The sequence below is a fragment of the Pinus tabuliformis genome, chromosome 7, assembly GCF_031772625.1.
Source record: "Pinus tabuliformis cultivar Carrire ecotype Pingquan chromosome 7, CPIR1, whole genome shotgun sequence".
NCBI classification, from domain to species: Eukaryota; Viridiplantae; Streptophyta; class Pinopsida; order Pinales; family Pinaceae; genus Pinus; species Pinus tabuliformis.
In genome coordinates, this window is record NC_142293.1 from 987,326,013 (window position 1) to 987,346,919 (window position 20,907).

General features: G+C 38.9%; 1 protein-coding gene across 1 annotated transcript in view; it reads right to left on the reverse strand.

Annotated features, from left to right (window-relative positions):
- Window positions 1-811: 811 nt before the first annotated feature.
- The window catches only part of LOC149250918 (ketol-acid reductoisomerase), a 112,481-nt gene continuing 92,385 nt past the window's right edge, over window positions 812-20,907 (reverse strand). Inside the window, exons 4-11 of the mRNA XM_089459275.1 lie at window positions 3,919-4,059; window positions 3,532-3,759; window positions 3,277-3,394; window positions 3,053-3,192; window positions 2,686-2,853; window positions 2,422-2,577; window positions 1,568-1,759; window positions 812-1,453 (exon numbers count right to left, since the gene is read on the reverse strand). Of these exons, the coding sequence (XP_089315401.1) occupies window positions 1,286-1,453; window positions 1,568-1,759; window positions 2,422-2,577; window positions 2,686-2,853; window positions 3,053-3,192; window positions 3,277-3,394; window positions 3,532-3,759; window positions 3,919-4,059 (1,311 nt within the window). The 3' untranslated portion in view covers window positions 812-1,285. The remainder of the gene's footprint in view (window positions 1,454-1,567; window positions 1,760-2,421; window positions 2,578-2,685; window positions 2,854-3,052; window positions 3,193-3,276; window positions 3,395-3,531; window positions 3,760-3,918; window positions 4,060-20,907) is intronic.

Genomic DNA, 20,907 nt, shown 5'->3' on the forward strand with positions numbered 1-20,907 from the left:
GGCATGGTCATGCAAGTTGTGAATATACATCAACTGGTTATGAACCCTATTCAAAGAACCAGCACAAATATGACCATTAAAAGTCCATCAATTCAAATAGGCTCCTCTAGGATTGGTGGGTGGTGCCAACTAATGTGCTACAAGCAATCACATATCAGAATAGACATACTATAAGTTTTGTTTGACACTTCTCACTTTGCGGCTATTATCTATTGTTGTTCAAGGCTCTTAACTGGGTATATCATGGCCAACTCCCTCGGCCAGTCACACTCTAATACCCAAGCTCTAACTGATGGCTTGCGTTTCCTGGGAGAGATTTATGATGTCTAATCCAGATGACTGAAGCTGTCTTCTTCACTCATTCGTCACATCATATACAGACAAATGACTTGCACGAGAAATGACGCCGTATCCACTAGCAAGCTATTATGTGCTCTGATTTCCTGCAAAATCTCCACTTAGCTTCAGCCAAAAAGTTTAACCAGTATGAGACACGTTTTCAATTCCTTGAAAAGCTAGCAACTAAATAAGTCAATCAAAAGATATGTCATAAAAGCTAACCATAAAGAGAAGAATGATTGAGCTAGTATCTTAAAACTTAAGCAAACTTCACTATTGAAGAAATACACTAGTAAATGAACCTTCTTTTTCAAGACCACCAAATTTAATGAACTCTTCAATGAGTGTATTATTTTCATCTTTGTACCTCGTAGATATATAAAGCTTCCTTTTATTGTCTCAATATCGAAGCAGAACCATAATACCAGTTTAGATCCAAATCAGCCAACTGCTTACTATATAGCACATCAACTAAGGAGGGGAAATTAAGCAAACTTCACTATTGAAGAAATACACTAGTAAATGAACCTTCTTTTTCAAGAGTACAAAATTTAATGAACTCTTCAATGAGTGTATTATTTTCGTCTCTGTACCTCGTAGATATATAAAGCTTCCTTTTATTGTCTCAATATCGAAGCAGAACCATAATACCAGTTTAGATCCTAATCAGCCTACTGCTTACTATATAGCACATCAACTAAGGAGGGGAAATTCTGCAGTTCCAATTGAAAAGAACCATTCCTTATTGATAAACTGACCAAATTGGTAATGAACCATAAACACCAAAAACAATCCCTAAACTGCATTGGATGTTGGAGTGTAAATCTTCTTCCACCAAGTATCACATGCAGTTTTACACCAAATATGGCATGCAGCATTCTAGAACCACTCTAATATTTAGTTAGTCCAGTTGAGGATCCATATACACAGGTAGATAGTCATGAGTTTACTGCCGTAGTTCTGGCCTCACATAGTCTGCATTTGCTGTAACTGCTATATCAACAGTAGGACGCAATTTTGCACAGGTCTCTATAGCATTGTGCACAGGGTCAGAAAGGAAGTTACTTATGAGATCTCTGTTAATGGGTGAGCCCGCATCAACAGTTACAAAAGCCTACAGAAAGAATGTCTTGTCAGCCATACATAAAAACATTAAACATGCAATGATACAACAAAAATAGAAAGGAAGTCTGCATGCTTAAAACCATAAGAAAGTTAAGAAACTGGCCTGTTGAGTTAAAATATAGTCAAATCGAGGGGCCCATTTTCTTGACCCAAGCCGTGCTGTTGTTGAGCAATTGTCAACCATAAAGGAAACACCACGTGCATGCATGAAAGGATTTAAAGAGTCCACAGCTTCAATAACACTCTCATTAATAATCTCTGAGTACGAATGACCCTTCTTCCTCAAGATCTCAATCTGCAACCACAAATTCAATTGATGGATAATCTCTGCAAGGTTAGATATAAAAATAAAAATAAAAATGGTAGTTACAAATTATCCCCTAGACTTTTTCTTTCCACCAGAATTATTTTGAATTGAGGACAGATGGTAAAATTTGTTGACAGATTTAAGACACTCATACACATTGCCAGAAATGAATAATTCATGCGAGATGTAATATATATTATAGACACATTAACTTAAACATCCAATGCCAATGTCAGTGGAAAAAACAGAAAATCTAGCACAATCAGTAATGCTCAGCAGCTTATAGTTATCACAGAGAAAAACATTCAGAGGAGCTTCCCATGATGAGAAAATGGGCATTCATGAAGAAGCTCAAGATGACTAGTCAATGGAAGCAAAATCCCATAACAGCAATCTCAAGACAGAATAGCCCCAATGAATTTTTAGAGAGACTGAAATGCCTTGGAGATGAACATGACGATGACCAGAAAAAAAAATGATGATTACATTTAGGAAGGCTTTATAATCTTTAACCATGGTTCAATGCAAGTATTGAAATCTGAAACCCTATTATATAGTTCTTTTTTCTGAAAAATGTAATAATGTAAAACAAATTATATTTGTCATATGTTCCAGAAAAGAACCATAAATAAATCAGTAAAGCTTTCTACCTGTGCCATCATCAATGCCACATAAACACCAGCAGTAAATGGATAAAGAGGACCCAAGTCACCAGCAGACCGTACTGCACGAACACGTTCACCAACTTTCCACATTCTCGTTTCATCAATCTTACCCATGGGAAATGCTGGGAGCCCATCCTTTTCCTGTAGGATGAACTTGAGCAATTAGAAGCTCTGGTTCAACAGATAATTTGCTCATGTAAATTAAAAGACCAAAAAATCAGTGAAGTTGCAGCCAAGCAAAGAGATTACCAGAAACCGACGCCCTGCCATGACAACACTCCGGATCTCATTGCCAGAAGCTACATCCTCATAGCACTCGTACAAAATTTCCATGCAGGGGTAATATGAAGCGCTGTATGCCATCTCAAAATCCCTCCTTCCTTTTTCGTTCAGAGAATTGTATATAGCTAACAATCCCTGCAAATTGTACAAGTTCAAATTTAAAATAACCAAAAGAAATTCAAACCATTTCAAGAGCAATAAAAATGAAAATCAGTGTATGACAAATTGTATGTCCAATGTGCCATAGTAGAAAACAGAATCCTATGATCATTCTATAACCAAAGAACATAGATCCCTAAAATCTGCTTTTAGTTTCACCAAAATCAGAAAACACCTTTGTTGAGATAGTTTTTGATATGATCCCAGTTATTCCTTCCACAGTATTTTTGTAAGCAAGTTCGTCATCCATTCCACGCTCAGTATATCGTCTGAACAATGCTTCAACTATACCATGTACAGCTCCCAACAAGATCCCTGTAAATCATAAAAAGACCAACTCAATCCTAGCATGCTAATTATAGATAAAACAGAACAAAAGGTCCTTAAAAAAATAGTTACCACGCTCCCCAAAAATATCACTCTTGTATTCATCCTCCAGGGTCGTTGCAAATGTAAATGGCGAACCCAAAGCAACTGACCATCCCAAAGCAACATCTGTTGCTCTCCCATCAACATCCTGGGCAAGCACACACAAGAAAACTCCATAACTTATTGAAATATCAATGAGTTTGTGATTTCATTGAAAGCATAAGCAGCAAAGAACTTTTTAAACAAAATTGAAAATGTGAATATATATTTTCAAGGTACAAGCACCTGATGCACCGCAAAACTAGAGTTTATTCCTGCACCATTAATCTCCTGGCCCTGGACATACAACCGTCTCACAGATGGTCCCATGCCCTTTGGACAAACAGCTATCACACTAATGTTCTTGGGGAAGTCATCCCCACAGGACTGCAAATGTCCCAGTAAAAATCCATGAGAGAGACCAAGTATGCTGTTTGGTTTCATTGCAGAAAATATTTGCTTGTAATTGTCTGCCTGCAAGATCAGAAATCAAATTACAGGAGATTTACTTTAATTGTACAAAATGCCCACCAATCAATAGCATTCACAACAATAGCAACTGCAGTATTATCTCTCCAATGGAAAGATTCTATATAAAATGTGCCACTGTAATATAAATAATGTGGTGCCAACCTGTGCAGCATCAGATATCAAAAGTAATACAAGGTCACTGCCACCCAAAGTCTCAGTCATTTCACCAAGAGTTCCATTTTCCTCTGAAAATCCTGCTGCACATGCTTCAGCAAAAGATTTGGAGCCTTTCCTCAAGCCAACCTGCAAACAAGTAAAACCCTACAACTGAGATCTCCGACCATACCAGAATTACAGACAAAAATTATAAATAAAAGATGTATTTTCAATCAAAATAATATTGTAAACCAAAAACCAATAGAACAGTCCTAGCTATCACAAGTTAGTTGCATGAAATCAGACCAGGGAAACATAACCAATCAGGTCATAGTTCAAATAATTAATGCACTTTAGAAAAGAAACTTTAACGCTGAATTTCACCAATGTTCCACCAAGACACAGGAACATGGGAGCAGGGAAACACAATAAGGGGCCATATGGAAGCAGCTCCCTAATTCTAGGGAATGTCATTGGGGATACCAGGGTCTCCTACACAGGGGATCCCCCCCAAAATACTAAAAAGTTAAAATTTAAATATATGAAAATTGAGATAAATTATAAGTAAATGTAATGTATCATATTATTGATTAATCATTGAAATCTTATACGTAACAATGCATCAATAACATTATAATAAATCATAAATGCTAACGTATATTCTGAGTATTCTCTCCCAGCAACAAGATCTATTCCAAGCATCCACTGTCCAGCAGCACCCAACAAGGTCTCTCCTGGCAGCATTGAAGTATTCCGAGTTCTCTCCTGGCAGCAAGGTTACGACCAACAACAGTGCGTGAGTTATTCTCTTATTCCACCAGCAAAGTCACAACTCACAACCAACAATACTACATAGTACTTGATGTATTCAGATCTCTCCCAGCAGCAATAACGAAGCCCAGCGATGTCCTCAACTCCTCACACACTCTCTCCTCTACATGTTAACTCTTTTCACAGTAAGCAAGTGAAATAAAAAAGGCAATGAGATGGTCGCCTTAGTGTTTTGAAGAGTATGGCATCTTACAGTCAGTTCTTTTATTTGTTATTGTCTTTTTGTTCTCATTTTTTTTCTCAAAACAAGCATCTTTGGGAGTGTCCTTGGTCAAAGAAACATATCATCTTTGAGGAAAAGTTGTTATTTTTTGAGTGAACATTCCCTACTACAGCCCTTGAATCCCTGCAAGCTGCCAAAAGGGAATGTGTGGGAACATCCCCCTTGGAGTGACCAAGTCCCAGCCTCCAGGTGTGTACAGAGCATGGGGATCAAGTCCTGTGCCCTTAGGGATGTGTCCCTATGTAACACTGGAATTTCATTCAATTTTACCACGCATACTGAATCCCGAGGAATAACAGCAACTAGAAAATAATAAACCGAATTTTCAATCATTTCATGCAAATCCATTTTAGCTGTTGAATGCACTTATTCCCTAATATTATCCCAAATGAATAGCCACTTGATGCATTCAACAAAATACACCAATATAACTTATGTATTCAACTTCATTTCAACTGCATTGACTAGCTTCATATCCAAAAGATGACATGTTCATATAGAACCATACCTTAATATCAAAGCTACTGCCATCACATTAGTTCAACGACGAATCATGAAAATAGCTTATCTTGCATTAAGTCAAAAAGTGCAAATATGCACTGTTTAGCTTCATAGATAGCATTCTTGTAAAGTTTTGTAGATGTTCTATGCTAAGAGCAATTTCACTTTTCTCACAGCAATCATACAAGTAGTTAAGCAAAATGCAGATAGAACATATAAGCAGATCTTACAGAAGACAAATCAGAAACAAGAAAAATGTGTGTGTTCGTTTCGGCGGTCAACAGGATGCTTCAACCAGCAAAGTCTCCTTTGGTCAGCCAGCCCAGATGTGTCACAAGATCCCTCCAACTAGTAGATGAGTCAACCCAAGTCAATTCTACAAAAAGTCAACGTTGTCCTGAAAAGTCAACGCAGGGGCAGCAAGCTAAAAGTCAACGCAGCAGCAAAATGGTCAACCCTTTGACCTTGATTTTTGTGCCAGATAGTACGGCCTTCAAAAATCGAACTTTCCACCAATTTTCAGCTTGATTGGACCAAGCGTTGACCAAAGTCAACGCTGGTCAAACTTTCTGCGAAACCCTAGCAGCAGAAAATCCGTACGGTCTGTCCTCTTCGTCCTTCCCACGTGTGGCTGAAATTCGTCCTCCAGGTAGCGTACTCTCTAAGATGAGAGAGGAAGATGTGAGTTGAGTTGTGATAAAATTCTCTCCAACTTTTCCTGTATATATATCCATCAATGAGGGTGTGTGACACATCTGTTGGGCATGTGAGCCTACATTACAAAACTGGCTGACCTTGCACATATAATTTATTAAGAATAATAAATTCACAATATAAGTTCTGCTCATCGGATTAAGACTATTTTTATATGGATTTTACACCTCTCAGAAAGAGGAATCCAACAAAAATATTAGCCTCTTAATCTGAGCATCAGAACATGGAGTTTGGACCTAGTTGTCCAAATTTAACACTCCCTCTCAACTAGGGAGAACTCCATTTATTAGTGCAATCAACATCGTGAGTCATCCCGCCGAAACTTGCTTTGCTGGCTTCTTTATTTCAGAACAGAAGTGGGTCAGTCACAAAGACATCATTCCCCGACTGACATAATCAGTCCAGAGGTCCTAGACCTCACAAATCTTGATCCCAGATCAAGAGGTTGGACCATGCCATCCTAGATAGAGAGTACGGCAATCTCTGATGCGTCCATCAGTCTTTGCTAATAGTCTCTAGCTTTTCCACACCTCATTGGCCAAATGAGAGGTACTTCCCATGAGCCCTGAACTCAATGGGTAGGATGCATACGGGGCACAAATTAAATGAGTGGCGAACCAGCTCAATAATCACAAGGGTGGGGCAGAAGCATTATGAGTGCTTATAGCTTCGAGAAGCTATCCCCAAAGCCCCCCAGAGCTCCCAGAGCTCATCGTCCAACAGGACCCACATCATAGGGTCTTTCCACGACACCAAGACTCTCACGGAAGGTTAGGAACTTGACCTTCCCCAGGGGCTTAGTGAGAATATCCGCGACCTGCTCATCAGTTCCTATATGATCGAGCCTTACGGCGCCTCGCTGTACCATATCCCGGATAAAGTGGTACCTGATATCAATATGCTTGGATCGGTCGTGGAACACAGGATTCTCAGTCATACGAATCCCACTCTGATTATCACAGAGTATTACAGTGGTATCTAGCACATGTTGGAACAGCTCACTAAAGAGCTTCCTCAACCAAACTGCTTCACAACAGGCCATACTAGCAGCAATGTATTCGGCCTCTGCGGTGCTCAAAGCCACCGACTTCTGCTTCCTGCTCATCCATGAGATCGAAGCAGAACCAAGATTGAAATAGCATCCAGATGTGCTCTTACGATCCACCACACTGCCAGCCCAATCGGCATCAGTATATCCCGGAGTATCACACTCCCGGCAGTGTATCTCAGCCCATGGTTTATCGTGCCCTGAAGATATCTCAAAAGATTCTTGGCACCAACCCAGTGAAAATGATGAGGCTCAACCATCTCTTGGCTCAAAGTATTCACTGCAAAACATATGTTCGGACGGGTGTTCACTAAGAACATCAAAGCTCCTATGAGTTGACGATACTCAGTAGGATTGGCCAAGATAGGCCCTGCAGCGCTGCCACTCAACTTCTTAAAGTTGAGTTCCATTGGTGTCGACACGGACTTACAGTCCACCATCCCAAATCTTTCCAGAAGCTTCACAATATACTTTCCTTGAGAAAGGAAAATCTCTCCAGGTCTCTGCCAGACCTCTAGGCCTAGGAAATAGAGCATCAGTCCTAGGTCTTTCATCTCGAACTCAGCAGCAAGCTCCCTCTTACATTGATGAATGAGAGGGTCACCACCTGTCAGGAAGAGGTCGTCCACATACAGCACTAGAATGAGAGGCTTTCCTTCCACAACCTTAAAGTAAAGGTTTGGATCAGCATTGCTTCGAGTGAAGCCCAGCTTCATCAAGTAACTATCCATCCTTTCATACCAAGCTCTGGGTGCTTGCTTTAACCCATAGAGGGCTTTCTTCAACCTGCAGACATAAGTGTCTCGATCTTGAACTTCAAATCCCAGAGGTTGTTCTACATACACCTCTTCCTTTATTGCACCATGCAGAAAAGCGGTCTTGACATCCATCTGATGAAGACTCCATCCTTGCGTAGCAGCAAGGGTTATGATGGATCGGATGGTGGTATATCGAGCCACAGGTGCAAATATATCGTCATAGTCAATTCTCAATCATCATGGATCTGCACCTCAATGACTGTAATGTTGCTCTCATTATACAGCATCACATTGCTACCCCAAATCAACAAGAATGACAGATCTGGTCTTTTCATTGTAATATACTCCTAGTGGAGATTCATATCTTCTTTGCTGTCTATGCATCATCACGCTGCATGCTACCCATGCTGCCTTTGCATCATCACGTTGCAACACTACAACACAGTCAGATCTGTACTAATTGAGGCTTACGATCACCCAATCAAGCCTCCAAATTTGCTCCCACAGGTTGCCCAACCATCTGATCCAAAACTGATCAAATTCCTTGACCCAACACAAGGCATAAATTGTTGTTCCAATCTGTTTTCGCTGCTGCTCCTAATTGTGACTGGTTAGGGCATCCATATGCTGCAACAGCCCTTAACCAAGTCACCAAACAGCCTTCAAAAACTACGTGCTACCCTTGTATAAGTCCTCTGCATCCACGCTGTTGATTAGGGCTCAATCTAGCCCCAAAACAGTCCCACGCAATGCCTTTTCAGTGGGGTAAGGGCCTGCGGCCTACCACAGGTGGCTTCCTGTACCCACGGCCTGCTGAAACAGAGTTTCCAGCCCGCACATAATATTCAAATCAACCCAGAATTTTGTCTCCTTTATTGAGGCCTTTCTGCTGGTTAATTTTCACTCCAAAACAGTCATAGGAGTGACCTAAACGTCCTCTCTTCCTTCACTGGAAATGCCCTTACCTGCACCCAATAAAACAGAGATTTAGGGCCCAATATACTGCAGATTTAGGGCTCCTATTCTTAGCGTGTAAGGGCCTCTTGGGACAGCGTATGAGGGCTCTTTAGAACTGCGGATTCTCCTCTAGATCTCTCTGTCCACAAAACCCAAACACGTGGAGAGAGTGCAGTGGTAGTCTCCCTCTTAATGCCAACTTCTCTGCAGAAGTCTTTGAACTCATTTGACTCATATTCAGTGCCATTGTCAGTCCTCAAAATCTTGATCTTCTTTCCGATCATATTTTCCACCAAGGCTTTGAAGGTACGGAACCACATGAAAGCCTCATCCTTCTTTTTCAAGAAGTATATCCAGGTTTTGCGAGAGAAGTCATCAGTAAATGTCATATAGTAAGAACATCCCCCCAGGGATGTTACAGGCAACATACCAGAAAGATCAGAATGGACCAGTTGCAATATCTCAGATGTCTTTGTGACACTTGAGGGGAAAGGTCCCCTTGTATGTTTTCCTTCAGCCCTTACATACACCTTTATGATTATTTCCAAAATCAGGCAGCCCTTCATGTTCATGATCTTATAATGCTGCCTATGCATCATCATCATGCTGTCCTATATATCATTGTCACATCACAGCCATATAAATCACTGTCATACAAGAATCACTTCCATACATCAAGAAACATTGTCCAAATATCACTAAAGTCGCTGCCCAAACATTATTGTCATAGGAACAAATATCTCTTCCATATATCATCTCCATTTGTCAAGAGAACAATATCACTGCTATGCATAACTGTTATAAGAGTAAGTGACACTACAATGAGTGCAGAAGATCACTGTCAAAAACTCTGTCATATTGTCATATTTCACTGTCATACGTACAGAAGATGGGGTCTGATAATAAGCCCACTTGACTACCCTTAAGCTCTTCCATATATCCATTTTTAAGACTCCAAATCATCTACCTTCTAACAGCCCTTGTTGTCCTTCTCAAGGGACTATACTTGGAGCTTTACCAAGCATCTTCTTACAGCCCATTATACCAGAATTGCAAACTGTCTAATCTGGACCATAGTATCTGGCAAATTCATCATTATAAAAGACAAGCACATACCTGTGATAGACGTCATATTTCTGTCCACAACTACATTTTGACCAATGCACAGGACCCTGAAATTTCGGCCCTGGTTAGGGCTTTCTGTGGCTTCTACGACAGCCCACTATACAGCCTTCAAACCTCTTTAATTCCTACGTTGATGGTCAAGGGTACTGCGGCCTTCTTCCTGCTCCTTGCTGGGCGTCTCGGCCCTCTCAAAACAGACTTTTGTCCCATTGTAAAACTCAAAATCACTCAACGGCCTGTGCATAGAGAATAACCCTTGCATTTATGCTCAGAACTCCTCTTTACAAGCTCAGCTAGCCTCCTTCCTTACTACGACTTGACTCTTCATGACTGCAGCCTCATGTCCTTATGACTGCGGCTTCCTTTACTGCCTAAACATATCCTCTACAGCTATGCTGTATATCTTTCCGTTACAACGTATATCATTGATAGCGTATATAATCCTCTATGTACAGCGACACAAAGGCATCCCTTTGACTTCGATTAGGGCATGATTATTTCGATGATGATTGCTATAGATAGAGTCTGTCTTCACCTCAGCTCCGATACCATGTAAAGTTTTGTACATGTTCTATGCTAAGAGCAATTTCACTTTTCTCACAGCAATCATACAAGTAGTTAAGCAAAATGCAGATAGAACATATAAGCAGATCTTACAGAAGACAAATCAGAAACAAGAAAAATGTGTGTGTTCGTTTCGGCGGTCAACAGGATGCTTCAACCAGCAAAGTCTCCTTTGGTCACCCAGCCCAGATGTGTCACAAGATCCCTCCAACTAGTAGATGAGTCAACCCAAGTCAATTCTACAAAAAGTCAACGCTGTCCTGAAAAGTCAACGCAGGGGCAGCAAGCTAAAAGTCAACGCAGCAGCAAAACGGTCAACCCTTTGACCTCGATTTTTGTGCCAGATAGTACGGCCTTCAAAAATCGAACTTTCCACCAATTTTCAGCTTGATTGGACCAAGCGTTGACCAAAGTCAACGCTGGTCAAACTTTCTGCGAAACCCTAGCAGCAGAAAATCCGTACGGTCTGTCCTCTTCGTCCTTCCCACGTGTGGCTGAAATTCGTCCTCCAGGTAGCGTACTCTCTAAGATGAGAGAGGAAGATGTGAGTTGAGTTGTGATAAAATTCTCTCCAACTTTTCCTGTATATATATCCATCAATGAGGGTGTGTGACACATCTGTTGGGCATGTGAGCCTACATTACAAATCTGGCTGACCTTGCACATATAATTTATTAAGAATAATAAATTCACAATATAAGTTCTGCTCATCGGATTAAGACTATTTTTATATGGATTTTACACCTCTCAGAAAGAGGAATCCAACAAAAATATTAGCCTCTTAATCTGAGCATCAGAACATGGAGTTTGGACCTAGTTGTCCAAATTTAACAATTCTAAATGTCAGCACATAACAACACAGTCTCTATGAAATTGGTGGAGATATACTAGAGCCATTGCATTAAGAATAGATGTAGCAGATCAGTAAAATTAGACACAACCAGAAATTTAAAGTGTGCACAAGGTCCTGAAACTATGAAAATAGAAAGTGATCATTAGTGAAAATGCCATGCCATGAAACAACTAGAGAGATCACACATATGTAAAATTATATTATAACCAACATACATGGTGATCTCCAGAGGCCACCCTTTTCTGTTTTCAATTTTGGGCTGTAGATGCCTTTTTTTTAATTAGGACAAATATTACAGAGTATGCTCTACATGAAAGGAAATATTCAAAGCAGAAATTCAACACAATCTAAGTTGTAAAAGAATCAGGGGTGCTAGCTTCCAAGGGGGTGAGGGTGTGGTTGGGTGTGACTGGACAACCAGCTCTTTCTTTCACTTGGGGAATAGACAAACGATGAAATGAAAGTTCTTGCAGTCTTCCAAGGCATCAAACTTCTAAGCTCTATAACCTCCCATATAATCCACATCCTTGTAACTCCCACATAATCCTTTCTGCACTGTGAAATAGGTCTTAATCGTCCTCTCAAATCCATCAGAATTGACAAAGAATAGAGCCTGTCCTCTAGAGATTTAGAGAAGTTAGCTTCTTCCACATCAATATAAATCAAAACATGGAGATGTTATGGCCAACTTAGGGGTGACACTAAAAGTGGGCACTATTACAGCAAAATACAGCACCTTGGAGCAAAGGCTCACTAGGTGGACTAGACAAAGTGCAACAATGGTACTGTCACCACTGTCACCTCAATGACTCCCAACACATAGTAATGGACACAATCCAACACAAGGGGGGCGTCCCTAGTGGAACTTAGGGATTAAATAACCCAAACAACTTAAGCTAAGTGCCCCCTAAGGGTTCTACAATGATTTTATAGCTTCCACCAAAGGATGAAGATAGGAATTTAGGGTTTAAGGTGAATTTGTGAATAATTTCCAAATTTGAGCTCAAAAGCTGCTATGGCTCTTCTAGAGGCTTAGGTCAACCAAGAGAGGCTCAAGATAGGTTCTCAAACACACACAATCAAGAAATTATACTAGGCTATCATAAACTAGCTTGAAAAAATAGAAATTGCAGCAATGTAACAGTTTATGACAGTAGGAAATTTAGCCCCAGAAACTATGATGACTTCCTCAAAGATTTGGAAAAGGGGTTTATTTAAGAAGGATGATGGAACAAATACCATGCTAACATGCTTAATATTTGATTACATTCATCCAATAAAACATTAACCAAGATAAAAGAAGTTAACCTTCTAGACTTACCATGCATTCATCCAAGCTTCACCATAACCATCAATGAAAAGAGATCAAACCCACACCAATAAAATCCTCAACGAAGTCACTTAACTAGTGCTCCATAGCAAACTAGGGTAAAGAGTATTAATCCAAGAGATGAATGTCTCTCAAGTTGTGCAATCATCCAAATGAACAAAGCATTTCCTTTCATATGGTAGGGAAACCAAACACTTCAGTTCAAATTAGGATAAAATCCCCTAAAACACACAAATCCATGATGCAAGGTGGATAGGTCACCAACCCGACCTCAAAATAGCCACAAATATGAAAATATAATGATAAGACATGAAAAACCCCCTCAAAAAGGCCACATGTGTGAGTCCAGAGGCCTCAAAAGACATGTATCTCCATTAGAAGGTGCAATGAATAGTCCAAAGGGCATGCCTCCTCATCAAAGGTCATGTCTCATCACCAAAAAGTGCCCTCTCAAGCCCAACATCATCCTCCTCAAGCCCCACGTCATGCAATAGGGTACCACATCATCATGTGAGAGCAACATCCTAGCTCCATTGGGAAACATCGAAGGTGCCAAAGGATTAGGAGGCTCTCTAGAGGTGTGCCAAGTCATCATCAAGCCCAATACTCTCCATCAAGTGTGCAACGTCCATCATGAAGTGGAAAGACCATCAAACAGCGTGCAATCATCATTCATGAAGTGTAGGAGAAGCATCATCAATGTCCTCCAAAGGACCATGACCATGTTCAAATCATCATCAAGTACAAGCTCAAGGAATCAAGTAAGATCAACTAGCATGGACACAAGAGTCATTGAAGCATAAAAAGTGGACCATATTCAATGTTAAAGCCATGTAAGTATATCACACAAAGTATCTTCTTCAAACTTCACACTAGCTTAAGACTTTATACAAGTTGCCAGATTTAGGTATGGGAGGATCATCAAATGCCCCTATTAGGTGCTCCCAGCCCTAGGGGGAGGAATAGTTCCTAGGCTGACCCTTCAATCAATAGGTGTGAGTGATAAGTGATATGGTCTGGGGTGTACTTCATGAGAGGTGTCATAGTCTTATACATGGGTTATGCAAGACCATCATCCATGAGCACCTTTGTGGAGGGAGTGTTTGCATTACTTGAGTTACCCTTTCCTCAGCACAACTTTTTCCATCTTTTACTTAGTCATTTTCTTTGTTTTGATTGGCTCGTTTAGCAAGCTTTAGCCTTTCATTGATTTTATTTAAATCCTCTTTTAAGTTGGATAGTTCATTGTTCATAAGGGTTGGGATGTTTCTTTAAGTCCCTTTTACTTTGATAGGCATGATATGCATGGGACTAGGGTGATGGCCTCATATGAGGGGGTAGAGCTCAAGTTACTTTTGGCTTTTGATTTGGCATTCATCCCTTGCCAATTTATTTTCATTTTAACAATTGGCACATGTTTTTAATTTCTTTATTTTTGCAGTTGCATCAACCTTTGGGCATTTCCAAGCCCCTCTTCTCATAGGATGAGGCAAACAGAGAACTAGTATGAGCAACTGACAACAACTAAACAAAAGAAAGGACAATGGATCAGGGACAAATGGTAAGTGAAGTATGGAAGGATGTGGAAATGCTACCACTATCAAGGCCTTCTATTTGTGCCCCTCCTAGATAGTGAAAGAAAATCCCCAAGGTACTTGCACTTTACTGAAAGGAAGAGATGACCACCAAAGTGAAATAAGGAAACAAGTATAACTTCCAAGCACCATGATCCATTATCTGATGAGCTAATCAACTGGATGAGCTAATCAATGAGTGGCTGAGATGCATCTGAGAAGCTGGTATCTGAGGATCATGTGAAGCTGCTTGCTAAGAATCTGCATCATGGGAGAAAATAATTTTCTTATGGTTACCCATGTGTAACAGGCACGATCCTCTTAACACAAATTGAAAGGTCTGGCATATACCAGTAATTTAACAATTGTGAACAAGGGTGCAATTAGCGGCTTCAAGAATATGAGGGGATCCTCATCCCCCCAAGAACCTCCGGTCAAATCGATGCCACCTGTCCCTTCTCACCGCTGAAGCACATCACCTTGTTGTCTCAAAAAGACATGGAACTAGACCAGTGAGTTGCAACATTCTCAGACTTGGTCATTCAAATTTAATGGTGAGAATTTAACATGGCCACCCTTGCAAGAAAAACATAATGGCAGAACCAGACACCAACATCCACATGGAATATATAGCTAGTGCAGCCTTGAGATATTAGTTTCTATGTTTAGTTTCTTTCTATTTCTAGTCAGGCAAGTTGTTAGACAGTATACTTATTGTATTTGGGGCAAAAGAAAATAATTATTTCCGACTAAACATCTCACAGTGTGGAGTCTCACCTTAGTTGAGTCAAACATGCCTAATTTTGTAATCTATTTTGAACGTTGTCTGGGTTAGGCCAAAGTGAAGTCTCCTATAATACAAATATAATTGTTGTTGTGAAAAGAGAAAGAATTTGGAAAAGAACCACACTGTAAAAAGTTTAATTACTATTTCAGCCACCTACTAGTGTGCCTCGAAAAGATTTTCATCTAGAAACTGAGCAGTGACTCTCGAATCTTCTTCCAAGATAAGAGGACTAGGTGAGTACTGTTGACTCACCAAACCAACTCAGCTCACTGTCAACACAAGTAATATGAGGGGATCCTCATCCCCCCAAGAACCCCCGGTCAAATCAATGCCACCTGTCCCTTCTCACCGCTGAAGCACATCATCTTGTTGTCTCAAAAAGACATGGAACTAGACCAGTCAGTTGCAACATTTTCAGACTTGTTCATTCAAATTTAATGGTGAGAATTTAACATGGCCACCCTTGCAAGGTAAAACCGTAAACATAATGGCAGAACCAGACACCAACATCCACATGGAATATATAGCTAGTGCAGCCTTGAGATATTAGTTTCTATGTTTAGTTTCTTTCTATTTCTAGTCAGGCAATTTGTTAGACAGTATACTTATGGTATTTGGGGCAAAAGAAAAAAAATTATTTCCGATTAAACATCTCACAGAGTGGAGTCTCACCTTAGTTGAGTCAAGCATGCCTACTTTTGTAATCTATTTAGAACGTTGTCTGGGTTAGGCCAAAGTGAAGTCTCCTTTAATACAAATATAACTGTTGTTGTGAAAAGAGAAAGAATTTGGAAAAGAACCAAACTGTAAAAAGTTTAATTACTACTTCTTCAGCCACCTACTAGTGTGCCTCGAAAAGATTTTCATCTAGAAACTGAGCAGTGACTCTCCAATCTTCTCCCAAGATAAGAGGACTACGTGAGTACTGTTGACTCACCAAACCAACTCAGCTCACTGTCAACACAAGTCATTTGATTAAGACCCCACTTAACTAAGTCAATGGAATCAAAAATCAAATAACCTCCATTAAACTTGGTTAAACTGACAAACTCACAAAATCAAATTACCTCAACTAAACTATGGATATTACTGTCAAACTTGTGGGGAAAAATCTACATAGAATATGAGACTTTGAAACACAAATTTTCAGTCAGTTTTCTCACTTTTCTCAGCTGTTTTATTCTCTTCGAGACTCTCTGAGATGACCTGGACAGTTTCCAGTCTTGTACAGTGGATTTACAGTTGACTTGGATAAGTGGGAACTTTATGATAGTCAGCTTTTAGCCCCATTCAACTGTAACAAGTGTTTTAAGTCCATTTCAGTGAAATTTCAATCATTAGGTGTTCTTGTTGAAATTTCCTGGAACGCCTTTTAATGCAAATTCAGAGATTTCACCCCACACCAAAATATTCTCAGATCTAACCTGTGAGAACTTTCTGCCTTAGGGCTGATCTGAAATATTAATTTACAGCAACAAACAGCAAATAATATTTTACTTCAGTTCAACCCAACAAACTAGGCAGCTCAAAAGAAAAGATACCAAAGAAGCGAACAAAGTTCCTTCTATAGATTAATTACTCCAAATTGTAGCGAAACGCTTGAATCCTAACGGCAATAATGTTGACGAATTTAACAGTCAAAGACTTGGATCAAAGAACACGGCCCTGTGCAGCGGTGGAGCGGCCAGAGGATCAACTGCTCCGATACCAAATGAACCGAACAAAGTTCCTTCTTGAGACATTACTTTTGCAATATCTGATATATCTTCTGGCGTTACCGAATTTGGTTTCAGCGTAACATTTTGGAGTGTTATTTTTTCTTCTTGTAAGAAAATGTTAAAAACTTTTTCTTAGTATTATGAATAAAGGACCCTAGAGTTTCCATCCAGGGTGATCCCAAAACAATGTCACTATCGTTAAAACATAAGGTTTTCAAGGTGAATTGTGAGGTAAAAGTATAATCTCCAATATTTAGGTGTAGATTGCTTATGTCGTATTGTTTGTTACATGTGCCAAAAATATTTGTTTCAACTATATTTGATTCAGGAATCACCAATTGGTTAGCACATTTAGGACTACTATAATTACTTGTTTCAGCAAGACTGATAGAGATTATGATATCTCTTCCTGCGAGCGATCCTTTGATTTTAAATAATGTATCAACACATTTACCAAAGGTTTCAGCAAACCTTTCATTACTAGTCTCCATTTTTGCTTCTTAAATATTAAATACTTTTTTAAATCACTTTTTTTTTATTTAATTCTCTCTTTTCTTTTTTTCACCTTTTTAATAATTTATTTTCTATATATATATATATTGTTTTTTTTAATCAATCTGTCTTTTATATATAACCTCTTTCTTTTTATATGAATATATAGGTTGGCGTGTTTGTTTGTTTTTTTTTTCCAAATCTTTTAAATGGCCAAAGGCTTATTTTTCGAATCTTTTAAATGGCCAAAGGCCTGACAGTAGTATGGAGAATCTCCAGAACTGGTAGCGAAACGCTTTGACAGCAACGACGTTGACGACTTTCGACGGTCAAAGACTTGGATCAAAGAACGAGCTCTATGCTGCAATGAAGCGGCCAAAGGATCGACTGCTCCGATACCAAATGAAGCGAACAAAGTTCCTTCTACAAACTAATTGCTCCAAAAGACTTGGAATATCAAGATATCCATGAGGATACAAATATTATATTAAAATATATGAATAAGAATGAGAATGAATGTTTTACAATGAGAACGAGAGGCTTGCTTTTATATCAGGCAAGTGTTTTATCATGACTCTTCGTGAAGAGACACTTGCCTCATATAAAAGCAAGCCTCTCGTTCTCATTGTAAAACATTCATTCTCATTCTTATTCATATATTTTAATATAATATTTGTATCCTCATGGTTATCTTGATATTCCAAGTCTTTTGGAGCAATTAATTTGTAGAAGGAAATTTGTTCACTTCATTTGGTATCGGAGCAATAAATCCTTTGGCCGCTTCACTGCTACATAGAGCTTGTTCTCCGATCCAGGTCTTTGACCATCGAAAATTGTCAACCTTCTTGTCGTCGTGACTGAAGCATTCGCTACATGTTTGGAGTTTCTTCGTTGTTAACTCGTCAAAGGCCCTTGGCCATTCAAGGAAAAAAAAATAGCCTAAACAGAAGTGTGGATTTTCTTAGGAGCAGGAACAGTAACCTAAGTTGCAAAACGTGTGATCTTTTTATCCATCTCTGTGTTTTCGGCCCTCCAGGGCAATAACTCTGTCCATAAGGGTTGTTTATTCATCTTTGAACCAACAAAGAAGTTTCGTTGTCCCCTGCGGCCTTGTAACTCTCCGGACTTGGTATATGATTGAAGAAGGACATCTAAAATCAAGGAAAAATTTGTTGTGAATTCACCTCTCAATTTCGGAGCTCTTAAAAGGTATCCAGGTGGTTTTCTTCCTGAAATAATTGCGGCCTAATCTTCACTGCGCACGCTAGTTGTTCTGAGGATTTGTCAAAGGGTTTTTATTGTCATTACTTATAGGTCTATGGTCCAAAATTCTGAACGTTGAATGTTCCCACAAACAGTGACAACATGTTCGATTCGCAACCAAGTCCATCGAAAGTGCCATCAGTAAACTACAGAAGGGTTTCATAACTCGCGAACCGTAAAGTTATTTACACTATAATTACATTTTTTTGGGTTCCATACGAACAAGTAGTTAGGATAAAGTCACAACGCTTCATCAAATAACCATTGGTTATAAAAAACAAAACTCCGACTAAATTCACCGCAGTTTAACCAATCTAACGTTCTCATCTAACACTGTCGGTCGATACAACTACTTCGACGATAGCTGTTTCGACCAGTCAACAAAAAAATGGAGTGCCCACACTATCCGACCGTCGTGCCAAAAACGCCAACGATCTTTAGCAGCAATTGAATGGTCATCAATCCATACTTTCGCATTCATACGGTAAAAGCGTCACAATTATTAAGTCGTTGAATTAATTAATTGGGGTTGTCAAGCATTCCATACGATTTATGTACTCCATATGCTATTGTTACGTAACGCTGTGCTAGCCATATTTCAACCTCCGAATAAGTCTTTTAGTCACTACCGTACCATACAACTGCATACTTATTTCATTCGTAAGTCGCAACTCTCCATAGGTGGCCATTCATGGAAAAGCATTAAGCCAATGTTTTAAAGTTGAGTTATAAAGTTGTAAGCTTAATTGGAAAAGAGGAAAATACTATTGTATTCCTAGTCCATTACTTATTAAAAATTGTCTTTATAAGGGTGATGTTATAGAAGAAAAAAGTATTATTACAAAAATTGAGAGGGATATATATATATAAAAGTTAGTTAAAGTAATTATTTGGATCTTATAAATTAATTAAGTTATTAAAAAAATAAAATGAAAAAAAAAAAAAAATATATATATATATATATATATGTAAAATAAAATAAAAATTTCTATACAAAGATAAAAGAAGTGAAAAAAATATGGAATCTCTAAGTAATAAACAAAAACAATTCCAAAGAGATGTAGAACAAGTAATCACAATACTTGAGCGACAATATGCTGAGAAGAAAAAGAGAAGGGAATCCCTATTCCATTCTCTACATCCATCATCACTTCCACAGAATGATGTAATCTAGTGTACCGAGAAAGTGTAGCTAAAAGATCAAGAGAATGGCAAAATAGCCAAAATCCAGCGAAACAAGGAAGCGTTAGAACACGAACATAAAGATTTTGTGGATATGCATTACAAAGAAATAATGGAAAAGGACGAAGAAATTTCTCGTCTCAAGGAACACATCGAAAAATTACATGCACAAGTGAAGAAGACTAAGGTCACAAAGAAAGAACTCAAGAAGCACTTATCAGAACAAGAAAAGGAAACCTTGCATTTAAAGAACTTTAATAAAAATTTATTAGAACAAATCAGAGATCTAAAAGATGAAAATCTTAAAATTCAAAACGTTGAAAATAAGGTTGATAAATCAAAAATCAAAGAACTTTTACGATTGAAAAACCATAATCAAAATCTACTCACTCAAATTAAGAAACTTAAGGAAGATAAGAAGGCATTAAAAGATAAGTTAGAACAATTCACTCAAGAAGAAGTATCGAAATTGACAGTGGCAACAGTTCAAGTTGAAAATAAGGGAACAAATACCGATCCAGTGAATATGACTACTCGAGAAGACAAGTCAATTGAAGAAACGACATGCTTAGATGTTGCAGTTCAAACAATGAACATCCCCAGTGAATGTTCCATAACCAACTCAACAACATCTTCACCAGAAGAAAATCTAAAAATTGCCACATGCCCAATAAGGGAAAGTAAAGTCCCATATCGGCATCCGAATCATGAGAATAGACGAATCAACCATGCTACATATCTGAACCATTCAGAACCAAAACAACAAACTAATGTTCCAGATAATAGTGATGTAACCTCAATCCAGTCTTATGCTAACAAGTCGTTACAAAATCTCAGTGATCAGAATACTATAAAGAAGATTAATCTAGGATGGTCTGATCCCTTCTCACTGCAACAATTTTGTTTGTCACTAAGAAGATCATATCAACTTGTATCGACAAGGATGACTATTCTGAGAGAGAAAGACGTTCGAAGCCGAAAAGAGATCAAGCCTTTTTCATCGACAACCTTTGAGGACAAAGTTTTTTGAGGAAGGAGGCAATGTTACGAATAAAATATATATAATAATGTAAAA